Here is a 14,993-nt window from a genome sequence, read left to right as displayed (position 1 = left end):
TGAGACGGTCCCGTTCCTGGCAGCCAAAGGGTCATAGGCTCGATACCGTTTCCTCCCAACAATGTACTAGATACATACAAGTGTCGTTTTATGCTTGCAGCAATATAGAGCAAGGCTGCTACGCCAAACAGGCACGCTGAGAACCAGAAAAGCAGACTCATGAACCCGTTGATCCAGCCACCTTCAACTCGGAATCTGTAAAAGCTGTATGATACAGTAGGGAGGCTCAGCTGCACAAAGTATACAAGATTGATCAGAATCCTCCCTGCCAGCATGTCTGGCATTGTGAACTTCGACCCGCCAAAGGATCCTAAGGTTACAAATGTGGTCAAAAGCGTGGGCAGGCAGAGAAAGAATACGAAAAACGATGCGACTGTGATCTTCGTGGGGGTATTGAAAGGATCCGTAGTTTCAAGAATCCATAGTTGGTAGAAATAGCGAGGTGGCATCGTGAGGCACGTGGCTGTTGACCAACATAGGAGTGGTTGACGGCGGATATAATGAGGAAGTTCCAACCCTAGAATAACAAGAGGGAACAGGCTATGCGCTTGTAAGACATATGTGATGTAGTTCTTGCCTTACTACGTACAGGTTCAAGGGGCCCAAGTCCAGAGTAAGATCAAGCAATGACATAAAGCCATGAACTTCATCGCTATCAAGGATGACAAGATAGCGATAAAGTGCGTAGAACGTAGGAAGATATAATAGGGCTGCTGCAGTCACAGATATCCTATGATGATCAGTCGCTTACCATGATCCGTCATGAGCGCGCCGTACCATTGTGCATATATTGCTAGTCGGCGTTAACACGTTTTGTCTCTGTATCCGACTATCGATTCCTAGGTAGGTGGCTTACAAAGATTCCGCAAACTTATGTCCGTCCTCAGTCTGTCCCGAATAACATCAGGGTCGAACGCGAAAACCATCGTTGTTTGTTGACCGCAATAGGCTGCGATACGATACTTGTTGTTGTAGATAAGCAGCACAGCGTACAAATGAACTCTGCGTGCAGGATGAAGAGATGGTAATGCTGACTCCGGTGTGGTTAGCTCTCACGACATAGCCACTTCGACGCGCAGTTGGCAGGCTGAGGCGGAAGCTGTGCACGCCACTCCTTTGTTTGGGATGTAAGCGCTATCAGCCCCCACCTGCTCAGGTAAGACGGCGGCCTTACAATGAACACCAGCTTCAATAGCCGTAAGCAACTTTCCTCACTTCACCTCATAGCGTTTTCGTCTGGCACCAACTCGTCTTACTACCTGGAAAACCACTTACGAGAACTGTTCTCTGCGTATATGCCCTCGCAAATCCACGCACGCGTTCCCCAGTCGCGCTATGCCTCTGCGCAGCGTCCGACACACCGTTTACGAACCTCTCGGTAGCGATGCTATTCGACTTTTGTTTGTGAAACCTGGCTTCAAGGATGAGCCCATAGAATGCGCGCTGATCACTGTGGCCAACCTGGCTGAGTCGCCCCCATATCATGCACTCTCGTATGTCTGGGGTGAGTCCGGCGACGCAGCCTCTATAATTTGCAATGGCGCGGAAATGGTTATCACCAAAAGATTGGCCGATACTCTCATACATCTGCGACGTACCCCAGGATGGCGCTCTGTCGTACCCTGGTCTAAAGATCACCCACTACATTCTAGCAAGAACGCGTGGAAAGGTTTCGCACGAAGCCGACACGAGCGATATCAAGAAAGTGAATGGGAGAAAGAGAGCCTGTTGTGGATCGATGCTCTCTGTATAGATCAGACCAATCATGAGGAGAGAGCAAGCCAGGTCAAGATGATGGGTAAAATCTATAGTTGTGCTGCGGCTGTCACCATATGGCTCGGAGCAGAAGACAAGCAGTTACCAGATTCCATCTCGAAATTCGACGCCGAGTCTGGTGTTCACATCAGCACGTATGGACGAATACCAGTCTTGCTCTCCTTCATTGCGCAAGCGCTGCGGAACGTGAAAAGGCCACAGAACAGATTGGCCTCCATCACACCCGCTGAAAACTCACTCCAGCGCAACGGAGCGTACGGATTTCCCAAGCCAAACGCGCCGGATTGGGAAATCGTACGTGACTTTTTCACGAACCCCTGGTTTGAAAGGGTGTGGGTGGTGCAGGAGGCAGTCCTCGCGAGCAGAGCAATGGTGTTGATAGGCGACTGGGAAGTCGATTGGGCAGCCATCGGAGATGCGGCCTTATGGTTCCAGACCAAGGGCTACGCCTTGCCTGCAGTATTGAAATACGAACTTCGAGATCAACAAGACCTCTTGCCAGTTGCCAAGGCTGTCTCAGTGTGGAAGCAATGTTCTTCGCCTGGCAGGCAGATTGCGCTATTAGATTTGCTCCAGGCATTTCGCAACAGACTGGCCACAGATCCCAAAGACAAAGTGTATGCGACGTTTGGCATAGCAACGGAATTAGCTGATGTCGAAGTACATGGGTTTCACCAGCTTCTCGAACCAGACTATGAGAAGCCCGTCCTCGATGTATACCGTGATGTTGCTAGGTTCTTGATCATTGAACACGGGAGTCTCGATGTCCTTTCGGACGCGGGACTACCCTTGGAGCCATCATGGCCATCATGGGTCCCAGATTGGCGTCAAAACAGAGCTTCGAACACCTTGACAATTATGCCATCTGCCAAGAACTATAATGCGAGCGGAAATGGGTCGCTCTCCATGGGTTTCAGTGATAGTTCTGCTATACTTTCGCTCGAGGGTATCGATGTCGACCATGTAGCGGCTTACGGTCACAAGCTTGCAAGCTACGGCTTTGGCTATGTGACGTATCAAGAAGAGGTCGACTTCGTAAACATGGCATGGGGACTTGTGGAGCCTTTTGAAACAGCATCAGCTTCAAACGCGGACAAGGCCGTGATTAGAACATTCATCCAAACACTGACGGCTGGCCAGGACAACGACCCGGGCTTCTTTGGCCACGCTGTGAGTTGGTTTGCGCAGCACACCCAAATCTCTTGCATCGCGTCCTTATTGCAACGTATGCCACGGGCCTCGAGGCAGAGCGCGGATTCTGGGCGATTTCATGAGGCTTTCGTTCGGGCTTGCGTCGATAGACGATTTTTCATGACTAGAAATGGCTTGATGGGCATTGGGCCAGACGCGATGAAAGAAGGGGATATCATTGCGATATTGTTTGGAGGAAGTGTAACATATGTGGTTAGAACTGTGAGTCAGGGATTTAAGTTAGTTGGGGAATGCTACGTTGCGGGGTTGATGAGTGGGGAAGCGATGTTAACATGGAAAGATGAAGGAAGCAAGAGAAAGGTCTTTGACTTACTCTAGAGCCAAACCTGCATGTATGATCTAGGTCGAGATCCTGGACCTGTAGGAAGTCATGAAATGAATGCGTAGGAGGTTTTCTATCATTACCGATCAACGAATGCATAGGTCTTTGGCCCGTGGCTCCACTCTATCAAATCTAGCGCTACTCCATAGCGACATAACAGAGCTGACAGGATGGGCGCAAATGATTTCGGCGACTGATTTGCGGATCGCATATCTTACTGATAAAATTTCTTCTACTTGAATAGTTGCTTAGGTACGAAGTGCGGCTGAGAATGCGTAGCCAAACCTCCGTTCGTTTTTGCTTTTGCTGAGGTGTCGATGATCAAATAGCGATCGACCGAGGGCGCGTGTAGATAAGCCCCTTCGGGGTCACTCCAGATCTGCGAGCCTGAACGTGTGAGATCGTTAATGAGGTGATCAGTGGCTTTCAGGACTTCAGCTGAAGCATACCAGCGCGAATGGTAACACTGCTCTAAGCGACCTTGAACTTTAGTGCCCATGCCGAGCCTATCACCACAGTCACTAATATGCAGGCGTTTCTGGAAGCGACACACGTTGGCGAGCCGCTTAGCTTTCTGTGGACAGAGACGTGGTCTACTCGTGCATGGAGATTATCGTAGTTACTATACAAGTAAACCACCGATCCAGAGTACTTCCGAGGCTGTAAGGAGGAGCCTTGAGAACGCAACCGGGGACATCTTGACTGGGAATTATACCGTGAGCGACATCATGGCATTTGGCCATCAGGACATGCATCAAGACTGAAGTGCTAGCGCATAGGTATCTGCACAGGGAAGGTGTTTCCCCATTGCTCGAGTGCGCAGGTGCATGGTGTTGTGATGCCCTCACGAATGCACGCAGGCGGGGTGGCAACGTGTCTTCGGAATCGCCACCAATAGCGTCGCAGGATGAATTGCACATCCTCCACTGTCGTCATCCTCTTTTCCTCTAGTGCTTGGCAAGCAACTCAGTACTTGATGCTAACTTTTGCTCTTTCACGTAGTGGACTGCAAGAAGGCATCATGACCTTGCTAATGTTACTTGACATCGTTTCAATAATACTGTCGGTTGTATCTTTCCTCGGTTGGAGGGTGTCAGAGTATGCGGAGAAACAAGAATTGTGGACACTACGTCTACGGCTTTCGTTTTGGCAACCCTACCTGCTACCGCTATGGGCTATCTCCTTCTCGACCACTCTTCTCCACGTTGTTTACGATGCCTTGATCGTCACACAAATGCAAGGGATGCTTCTGAACAATACGAACCCTCCGAATAGCCCAGTATTTGAGACCCGCATGGCGCTCCCATATATTCTGATGGGTCTCATAGCTCTCGTCACTGCCGAGTTCGCAATTCGTATATTTTCTACACGTACGTATCTACATACTCGGCAGAAGGCATGGTGTGGGCCAAGTCGCACTGGAATTCCTCAAGAGGTGGCGACATACATAGGGGATGCAGAAGATTGGAAGTGGTTAGCAAAACACGCATCTCAGATCCTTCCACATCCTGTAGAGAGATTTGCGCAGAGCCTTTACACGAACCAAAGAATCCCCCAAGATCCGACAGATTTGCTTCGATCAAGGGCTGAAATGGATCGTGTTGAAGGCACCAAATGGGTTCCAGCTAGCACCGAAAGGCGTGGAGTTTACCAACATGGCCAAGATAACGACTCAACTTCACTCCTATGGGGTGAACACCTCGGCTTCCAAGAACGGTGCAGTCGCGGCGTTATTTCGATCCCTCCTTACCTCTTGAGTACCACTCCAAAGCTAAAGTCCGGACTGTGCGGTAAGGCCGTGTGCCTTGCTTTCGGGATTATGGCACGGAATAAGGGACCGGATCCACATTCACTGATTTGCAACTTGAAAGCGAAGAATTCGTTTCGATCTTGGGAAGAGGCAGGAATCTGGCCGCATCCAGCAAAGACTTTGAGAAGCTTTTACCACGCAGAATTCGAAAAGGCCTTCTCCTTGCTAGGCGATGCGTATGTCACGGCCGTGACGGAACTCGCCTTACTGCTAGCCGACCTGGATTCCAATATGGTGGATGTTTGGCTGGACAAACAGTTTGAACATCAAGATCTAGCATTCAATCTTCAAGCTCATGCTTCTGGAGCAACACCAGGAGATCTGGTCAGACTTTATCGAGGTCACTATGCAGCTATGCTCATCAGCCTTAGCCTTGTTCACAGACGTGCGAGCATACGCCCAGAAGTTACTGTGTTCGATGCTGTATGTATGTTGGACAATGTGAAGGTACCAGATTGGGCATATTCGGGTCAGATCGAGGGTCGAAGGCAAGCAGAGAGACATGAATATGGCGCCTCTCTGCAAAATTTGGTAAGCGCCATCATCTAGCAGCCCCATGTAGCTTTGGCTTTTAGTTTGACCAGAGACGTTTATGCCTTGCGAGAATGCTCCAAGCAATCTGTTGCTGCACTTGAGCAGGGGGACGAGCGTCTCGTCTTAAACCCTTACTACCACTCACAGTACTAGGGCATAACCTTGATGAGCGCTTTACAACTACCTGGAGAGCTCAGCAAGCTGTGGTGCATGTGTTCAAGACCACTCATATACTCCAAGGCAGTTTTTGTACCTCAAGAGAAGCGGCGCATTGACAGATCAGAAGGCAATCGAGCTCCGAGCAGCTCAAATCCCGAACGATTAGGAATTGTATCTATCTATTACGGTTGGCGCTGCAGATCAGGCTGTCCTCTGCCTACTTCATCAGCTTTGTCAAGGGGTGAAAGAACCCTATATCTTACTTCAGTTCCCTTGAACAGAATGTCTTGACAACGTGCTCATTGTGTGCAATCTGTTCATTGCAATTGATCACTAAAGCATTGTGTAAATAGGGACAGCTGAACATCTGCTACACCAATATATCACTGCAGATACGAGCGACTCAGGGGTTTACAATCATGGTTGGGTAGAGACAGACTGGTGCTGTCTGATTAGCCAGAAGCGGGGTGATTTATGCAGTGGCTGGTCGGCTGAGCTTTTGCAACAACTGTAATGACTTTGATTGGTGAACAGCAGCCAATGAACTTTCACTGGAGTAAAGTTTCAGGCAACGGGGCAGACAAGAGCGCCATCGCGGTTCACGCAAGCCACAAAGTGATGTTCGCGTGGGTTAAGGCAATTAGTCCAGTTCCAATGTACCTAGATAGGTCGTGACTTAAGATCCGATTCCGAGCCCGCCTACCAGTGTACCCATCTCGAGCAGCAAAGCTTACCGACGCTCAGTCACGTATCTAATTCGAAAGAGACAGCATCCTCCAACTCAACTTACAGGATATATTCACTGGTGGCGTATCATTGGAAGAACCACATTGGAACCCTTCATATCTCGACACCATGGATGGCGGCAGTCGCAGAAATCTTATCCTTTGCTTCACTATGTTCTTTCTTGGTACCCTTGCTATTCCGCTGAAGAGAGTTCCTGAAGTCGCTCAGCACCTAAGGAACGAGCCTAGAAAAACGGACTTTGCTATCTTCCGTCCAAGTGAGGAATCGTCGATCGCCTTCCTCTGGTCGTCCATCGGTCTCGCGACGTTTACTGCGTTTCTCCAAGGCCTTGTCACTACTCTAGCATCCATGACAGAGTCATCGAACTCATGGACCTTCAGGTTTCGGCTAGCAAAACTAGAGCATTGGTGGTGGACAGTGATATCAGTGTTTCTGTTCATATCGCTAGTTCTGATCACACTGTCATTCGCATCTGGAAACAATAATGAAGCCATCTCTATCCTTGTCCTCTCATCGACAACTTTGTTGGCAATAGTCCGGTACACTGTGCCGTCATGGCGCAGTCGTCACTACATCAGGAACCGGTACTCAGCATGGGCGGGGCCCAGCCGCACTGCTATCAAAAGGGATCATATCGCTTATTGTGGGTCAAAGAAGGACTGGGCAAACCTCTCGAAGAATGTCAGAGTATCCGACAGAAAGAAGACTCCGTCCGATGACTATGGCTGGCATATCTGGAGAGTTGAAGGCATTCGAGAAGACCCAACTGATATACTCAACAGTGTGCATGCGGGAAAAGAGACCATATCACGTGAAGGGCGAAATGAACATATCTTCCAAGATGGGTACCAGAACTCAGCCACGGTATCTCTGTTTTGGGGGGAACAACTTGGCTTTGTTCCCAGAGTATCGCGCGCTATATCCTCGGTGCCCGCCAATCTCCTGAAGTCGCAGCCGATCACTGTTGACGGCTTTGCGGGTGAAGGTCTCTGCTTAGGCATGGGTATTCTAGGCAGGAACAAAGGTCTCAACCCTAAAGGTCTAGTTTTCAAGATGAACGAGCCAATCTGGAGAAGCCTCGAGAACAATTCTGCCTTTGCCCCAAGACCTTCAAAAACACTAAGGAGTTACTATGCCAAGCAACTTAAAAGGGTCTATGGAGGAATCTCTGACCAGTTCGTCTTAGCGGCCGTAGAGCTTTCTTTAATCCTCATGGACGCGGATAGTCACGCCATCGCGACTTGGCTCGAAGGCTATTGCGAGCACCAGTACCTTTACGTCAACCAAAGGCTTCAGCAGCTCGACGCTACTCCAGAAGAGCTCAAAGCTCATTACGAGTCCAGCTACGTCTCGATGGTTATTTCTCTGAACAACATGCGGACTCGGAATCTAGGCAGACCAGGCCGTGGAATCGACAGCAAAGAGAAGCCCTGTCGGCCTGATATCATCTGCCTTGGCCTCCTTCTTAAGGCCAGAGAGCAACCAGAGCCGAATTGGTGGAGGCATGAGGACATCCAGGCTATTCGGGAAAGCGAAAGGACTCTGCTTAATGGTGAGTGGTACAACGACGCTGCAAAGCTCTTGGGTCTTTCGTCGTGTCCTCACGGATTTGAAAATGGACAATGGGGTACTGCTTCGCCTTCTCTCGATTCATCAACAGCATCCATCAGGGGAGTAGAAATGACTCCATAAAAGGGAAATTTGGGAGGAGGTGGACATTGATCGCCTGACAACAAGGCAGACGAGGTTGATTACTATCAAGGCTGGATACGAGATTTGTTTCCAGACCTGATCAAGATCATCGCGGTTGACGATGCGACTCTTCGATCATAGGAGCAATGCTAAAACAAATTGCTGCGACGAAAAGGTAGAGCAATTCTGCTGGGCGGAGTTGGAAAGGTGGGGTAGGCGCGAAGAATGCCGGCGAGCGGGCTGCGAGTCAAGCGCCTCTTCAACCGCATTCATACTTACTCTTGTTTGGAAGAACGCTTGGGTCATTTGAGTTTGCTTGGTACGACGGCACAGTGGTCTTGGTGTCTGTTTCTCCGTGGACGCTACTCCGCGATCCGCACCGCAGCCGTTGCCGCAGGGCCCAGCCTGGACGTTACCTTGTTGGGACTAGTCTAGGCTTGATTAGTTAGTTCCTCCGCTGAGATTCCTTCTATCACTTGTATTCCCCGCTCTTTCCCATGATTACAATGCTAAATCTCGCCACGAAGCCCACTGCAGACTCCAAATCCGCTTTTCTAGGTCTGTGCTGTCGGCACGAAGGCCATTAACGGTCTAATCGTAGGAAGCGCAGAGATCATGATATCCGCAACCCTGCTACCTCGGTCAATGACTTTTCCTGTCTTCGACGAGCATCTAGCCAGCTCGTGGGAGCAATGTCAAAAGACTCATGATCGAGATTTTTAGTCGATTTCCAACCCAGACGACCTCCTTGTTGATAGCTGACCACAACCTGTCCGTCCGCCATGTTCTATCTGAGCGTTACCTTGTTCTTTGCGGCCCTACTCAACGTAACGTGCGCTCGAAGTGTTAACGGAAGCGCGCCCACGGTCCAATGGCTCTCCCCCGGCTACTGTGTAAGCTCAACATCATCTTTTGTTGCTATTCTGACGTTCTCCAGTGCACGGCTCTGACTTCAAGTCCTGTAGCTAAGCGCGTAACCTACCCGGGTCAGAACTCATACAATGCTAGTCTTAATTCTTATTTCGATGGAAAGAGCAAATTAACGCCCGACTGCATTGTGCAACCCACAACTGCCGAGGAGGTCTCCACGATCGTGAAGGTTCTTGTGGCTGCTGATCTACAGAAGACTTGCCAGTTCGCCGTGCGATCCGGTGGCCACACTCCGATCCCTGGGGCCAATAACATCGAAGATGGAGTCACGATTGATATGCTGAATATGAATGGAACCACCTATGATGTTACGTCCATGACAGCAAGCATTTTACCGGCTGCGAGATGGGGCTCCGTTTACGCAACTCTGGAGCCATTAGGACGTATGGTAGCTGGAGGCCGCGGAAGTACTGTCGGGGTCGGTGGCTTCTTGCTTGGTGGTGGAATATCACACTACGCGCCTCGCGTTGGACTATCTTGCGATAACGTGATCAACTTCCAAGTCGTCCTGGCTGATGGCCGTATCGTGAATGCCAACAAGCGGACCAATGCAGACCTGTTTACCGCTCTCAAAGGCGGCAACAGCAACTTTGGCATTGTTACACGATACGACATGGACACTTTCGAGAACGAGAACCTTTGGGGAGGTATTGTTTCCTGGCCTGCATCCACTGTGAATCAACACTTCAAGTCGCTTGTCAACTTTGGTCTCGACCCAAACAGAGACCCAAATGCTGCTTTGATACTTTTTCAAGGATACTCAACAGCCAGTCCTGTGGACGTCGTAAGAGCCGCCTTCGATTACACCAAGCCTGTGGTTCGCCCAGCTGCATACAACGAGTTCTTTGCAGTCAATAACACTCTCACCGATTCGACCAAGATTCAGCCAATGAGTGCAATTGCTGCAGAATTTGGTAGTGACACAACTAAACGGTATGTATTCCGCTATGTTGTGAGGATATCGCTAAACTGAGTAACCAGGGTTCAATTTCGCACTATTTCGTTCAAGATTGATCTTGAGACTCTCCAGGAGACAGCGCGTCTATACAACATTGTCATTACGAAGCTTCAAGCCGAGGCTTCTGGCCAATGGCGCGTCTCGTGCTTACATCAGGTTTTTGCCACAAGCTACACCGCGAACAGTACAGCCAGAGGCGGCAACGTGCTGGGCATGGAGCGCTACAGCGAGAACTTTATCATGTACCAGTCTTACCTGCTTTGGTCTGAGGCTAAGGATGACGAGCTGTTCATTAGCCTGGGTAAAATGTTGACCGATGGCATCCAGAAGTTTGCCTCAGAAAAGGGAACGGGAGTAGAATACATTTACCTTAACTATGCCGACAAGGACCAAGATCCACTTTCAGCTTACGGTGCTGACAAGGTGTTGTTCATGAAGAAGGTCGCAAAGAAGTACGATCCCTTCGGTGTCTACCAGAGACTACTGCCTGGAGGATTCAAGATCTCCCAGGTATGAGGAAATGATGCTATATCTACAGCAAGAGTTTTTCTCTTCGAGCTTCCGTTAGCCAAGTCTCAAAATCAAATCAATCTTGTTAGGTGGAGTACCTACACTCGACTGCTTCCTGCTATAGTTTGTTCATCGTATAAAGAGAAATCCGTCCAACTTGCTAACACTAACAATTGATTCATGGAGCCATCGGTCAACCCAATAGACTTGACCGTGTTTGATCGCCGTGCGGGCTGCAGCGGTAACAGCGTTTGTGTAGATGCGTAGATTGTAATTCTTGGGATCGACCACGTTGCTTTTACGGAACGGTCAGTACTGTCATGAACTCCAAGTCGTTAGTTGAAACCACTAGCGACCAGTTGTAGAGTCTACTGAACTACTGCATCTCCCACGAAAGACCGTAAAATACTGAGATCAGAATATCCGCGTCTATGTGCCGTCTGTTACGTTGTTACAATCGGGTATATCGGAACTTCCAGGCGGCCTGGCGTGGAGCACGTTGGCGTCATGCGGCTGAACGGTCTTTGCAATCTTCCAACCACCACACCACTGTCCACCACTACCACCACCATACAGCCTAAAGGAATTAACGGGAGCTACTTTCAAACTTCGAGATTTCGGCCCCCACACGATTATTTCAAGTTCTGGGCCCTGCCTACCCTCCACTATTCGATCTTAGGGCTGGAGGCGAGTTTCAAAGCGTCATGCAGGCGCCACAGCGCCAGGATCCCGCGCAAGCTGACTGAGTGTGTACACAGCATTGGCCCACTACCCTCGAGATCAAACATGCATGATTTCCTTGTGCATATTGACCGATTCTCAATCGTTATTTGGCTCAGATCGAAAGATTACCGTACTAGTCAACAGTATCGGGATGCACTCATGTGCCGCGACAGGGGTCGCTTACAGGACACACGCACGGCTCAGGGTTGCACGCCGGAGTTCTCAGGTTGTACCCCAATGATAAGTGTCCGCTTTGTGAGGTGGCTGGTCTTGGCTGGGCTGTTCCAAGCTTCGAGTCGGCGACGGGGTGCCGTTTACTTCAGACTGCTACCTTGCTCTTCATCTAAGATTACTACATGCACCACTCTTTTTTTCTTCGTTGCTGTGGGTGTGTGACAGCAACAACAAGATTCAGTCGCTGACGCGCTGTCACAAGTCCACTCGAACAACTCGAAAGATAGCCTATCAAGAGACCGAGCTTCTAGGCGTGGTCTGGAACAGGCTACAACGATGGCCAAAAATTGGAGCTACGATCGGCTACTGACTCCCCATGTATCCAGACACGGCCAGGATATAACCGAGTAGGTCATGGTAGGCTAATTCGAGGTATGGCAGACATGCTGATCTAACTTAAGGTTGTCCGTGAACGACGAATTCTGCGATACAATCGGATTACTCCATACGCAAGATTCGCAGATGCCGTTGCGGCGGCTTTCTTCTTCGCAGTATGCTCCGTCCGATTCATCACCGTATCTTCCGCAATACGATTCCACTCAACAACACAATGGCCCAGACAGCTCTAGCAGAAAAAGCTCCGAAAGCTTCCGATCGACCGCTACTGGAAGCAGCACGGCAAAATTGAAGAACCTCCTCCGAAGGCGACCACTGCCAAAATATCTCCGAGGCTCCATTAGAAGGCATGCTGCCGCCGACATTGAGCCCGCACGAGTTGGTCGTGGTATTTGGAAAGATCAGCTGTTGAGCGATCGGTCATTCCGTACGATGGCCATAACGATGAGCGCTCTTGCACTCGGTATGATTGTCCTGATCGCATGTAACATTGAGCATGTAGTCAACCGCACGAATGTAGGTTCTACCTCCGTTGGTGGGGAGCCAGATTCCTGCAAGAGAGTCACGCACACTAACACAGCTTGCCTACTCTTCATCAACGTATGCGCGACCATGGTCCTGGGAATGAGCAACACTTATCAGCAAATTGTCACTTCTCTCAGAATAAGCGACTTGAAATATGCGTTGTCAAAATTTGGAGACTCTAGAGTGGGAACAAATTCGCCGTTGAACATCCGGCATAAGGAAAGAGGCAAAAAGCGCGCATGGGCTGCGTGGTTTCTCTTAATCTTTACATCGATGCCAGTACACTTTCTCGCAAACTCCCTCATAGGCCCTTCATACACCCAGGAGTTGCCTGAAGTCGTCGAATTCTACCCTGTGGATTCATCAGAACTCAACGTCACATCGCTCAGAGATTTGAGTGGCGGGTTTTATCTAAACGGTGATTTATCCTTTCCATGTTGGAGCGCATTCCGGTACGGACCTGACGGCGACACTAATGTTTGTGGTCAATACTAACCTTCAGCAGTAAGTCATGCTTCCAAGTCATGCGTCTGGTGCTTGCAAACAACATGCACAGCATAAACGCACGCTGAATGTTCTCATACGACGGGCAGATATCCGCACGCAGATGGCACATGCTAATCACATTGTCGATATAGGTTCAGGAAAGTCCCACTATCCGATACATTTCGTTGACGTCTCGACGAATGATGGTATCTTTGACCAATCCCAGGAAAACTTCGACATGTCTTGGCGCCAAATGAGGGTTCACTATACCACGGAACGTTGTGCACAGCATAAGGGCACTATCGAGCTCAAAGGAGTGGATGCCCTTGAAAAAAGTGAAATAGTATACCGGTATTCCTATCCATCCGCTTACAGGGTGGGCGATTGTTCCATGGGAAAGGATGTCATCTGTACGCTCCACGAACAAACGACATCTAAATGCCGTCTCAACGTCCGCATGAGTGCCGCGTTTGTGCTCATGGGCTGCTTGGTCATTAAAGCGGTGTACATGTGTGCTGTCAATCTGTTAGCTCGTGGCAAGGTAAAGCAGCATTGCCTGACATTCGGTGATGTGATTGTTGCGTCTGCAGCTGATCCAGAGCTCAGGTTGCAAGGGTCTGTATTCTCCTTCCACACTATCAGCTAATCCACTAACGATGAGTAGAGAGTGTATGGTCAACGCTACTGATAGCTTTCGTCGACTGTATTCACATACCTGTCACAAGCATTGTTTCAATCATGAAGAATCCAAAACAGGTGGTAAGAACATATCTCCAATTCCAGCGACTTTGTAACATTGACACATATACAGACGAGATTGGTCACTGCCAGAAATGCAAGAAGTGGAACACAGAGGACAAATTTGCAAATCTCCCACAACCTACCATCGCAACCAAGATCAAAAAGAGTCTGATCAGCAACCTCGGGAACACAGCGTTGACACAAATGTTGATTATGATGTTCTGTAGCCTTGCACTTCTTACCGCTACGCTGACGACTGCTGTAATGTAAGTTAGCATACCCTTGGTGAGTTTCTCTACTGAGAGGTCCAAATAGCTTGGGCTCTTCCGCTTCCAACCGGAACAGATATTGTCAGGAGTATGGACCCGATGCCCCAAAATATCTGGGATGCCACAAGAGTTCAACAGAGTATTTCGAATCGATATCTGGCGGCTTTGGAGGCTTTAACCGCTCCCTAACACTCACTTCGCTTGCTCCAGACAACCTGTCAAACGAATTCATAGCATTCGGCATGTAAGCTATACTCATTGCCCAGCTTCGCTAGTTGCCACGCCCACGCTCACATCATATAGCTCCAACGCTGCACAGTTCATATACTCCCTGCTCTATCTTATGATGATATACAATATCACACTCATATCGCAAGAATCTGACTGGGGTAAACTCGAATACCGCCGCAAACGCATCCGCACGACCCTCGTCTCTGGTACCTCTTTCAACCAGACTTACCTGCTGCAACTGCCCAAGAAGATCCTCTTTCCCATCATGGCCTACTCTACCCTTACCCACTGGATGCTCGGCGAGGCCTTGCAAGCGCATGAAGCTATCTGGATCGACGACAGCCCGGGACGACACGTCGAGCACTCCAAGTACATACTGAAGTGGGCTGCCTATCCTCTGTGGTTCGCAACATTTCTGATCCTTTTGATGACAACTGTGTGCTGGTGGGCTTTTACGTATAAGCGCGAGGGTTTTATCCCGCAGATGTTTGGCAGCATGAGAGTGATCATGGCATCGACGACGTCACTGGACGGATTTCCGGACAATGGGATCCAGTGGGGGGATTTGGGTGGTGAGGGAGAGCGGTTCAGGCATGCAGGTTTGAGTGCGGAAGACGTGGGAAAGATTGAACCGCATGAGTTATATGCTGGAATAAAAGAGAAAGAGGAACCTGTAGACGGAAATGATGGAAAGAAAAGGCTCTGAAGCGCAAACTGGTTGGACCGTACTAAGCGCCAGCGCGTTAGTACGTTGATGCGGTTCAGTTCGTCACATTTTCTACCACTCGCCAAATAGTT

General features: G+C 49.5%; 2 protein-coding genes across 2 annotated transcripts; both read left to right on the top strand.

The window, feature by feature from the left end:
• Nucleotides 1-1,335: 1,335 nt before the first annotated feature.
• On the top strand, nt 1,336-10,656 carry GT037_006472 (uncharacterized protein; the record flags this gene model as incomplete). The annotated part of the gene is made up of 8 exons (XM_038931519.1): nt 1,336-2,946; nt 3,895-4,026; nt 5,895-5,984; nt 6,606-8,112; nt 8,302-8,366; nt 9,011-9,145; nt 9,190-10,115; nt 10,164-10,656. The coding sequence occupies 8 exons, from the start codon at nt 1,336-1,338 to the stop codon at nt 10,654-10,656; spliced, it is 4,959 nt and encodes a 1,652-aa protein (XP_038786016.1).
• A 1,227-nt stretch (nt 10,657-11,883) lies between these two features.
• GT037_006471 (uncharacterized protein) lies at nt 11,884-14,901 on the top strand (the record flags this gene model as incomplete). The annotated part of the gene is made up of 7 exons (XM_038931518.1): nt 11,884-11,954; nt 12,009-12,952; nt 13,062-13,569; nt 13,619-13,713; nt 13,766-13,961; nt 14,011-14,208; nt 14,268-14,901. 7 exons carry the CDS (start codon nt 11,884-11,886, stop codon nt 14,899-14,901), a joined length of 2,646 nt encoding a protein of 881 aa, XP_038786015.1.
• Between the last annotated feature and the right edge of the window lie 92 nt (nt 14,902-14,993).

The sequence above is a fragment of the Alternaria burnsii genome (assembly GCF_013036055.1).
Source record: "Alternaria burnsii strain CBS107.38 chromosome Unknown 752, whole genome shotgun sequence".
Taxonomy (NCBI): domain Eukaryota; kingdom Fungi; phylum Ascomycota; class Dothideomycetes; order Pleosporales; family Pleosporaceae; genus Alternaria; species Alternaria burnsii.
Note: the sequence above shows the minus strand (reverse complement) of the source record. Positions and strands in the feature narration are given on the sequence as shown.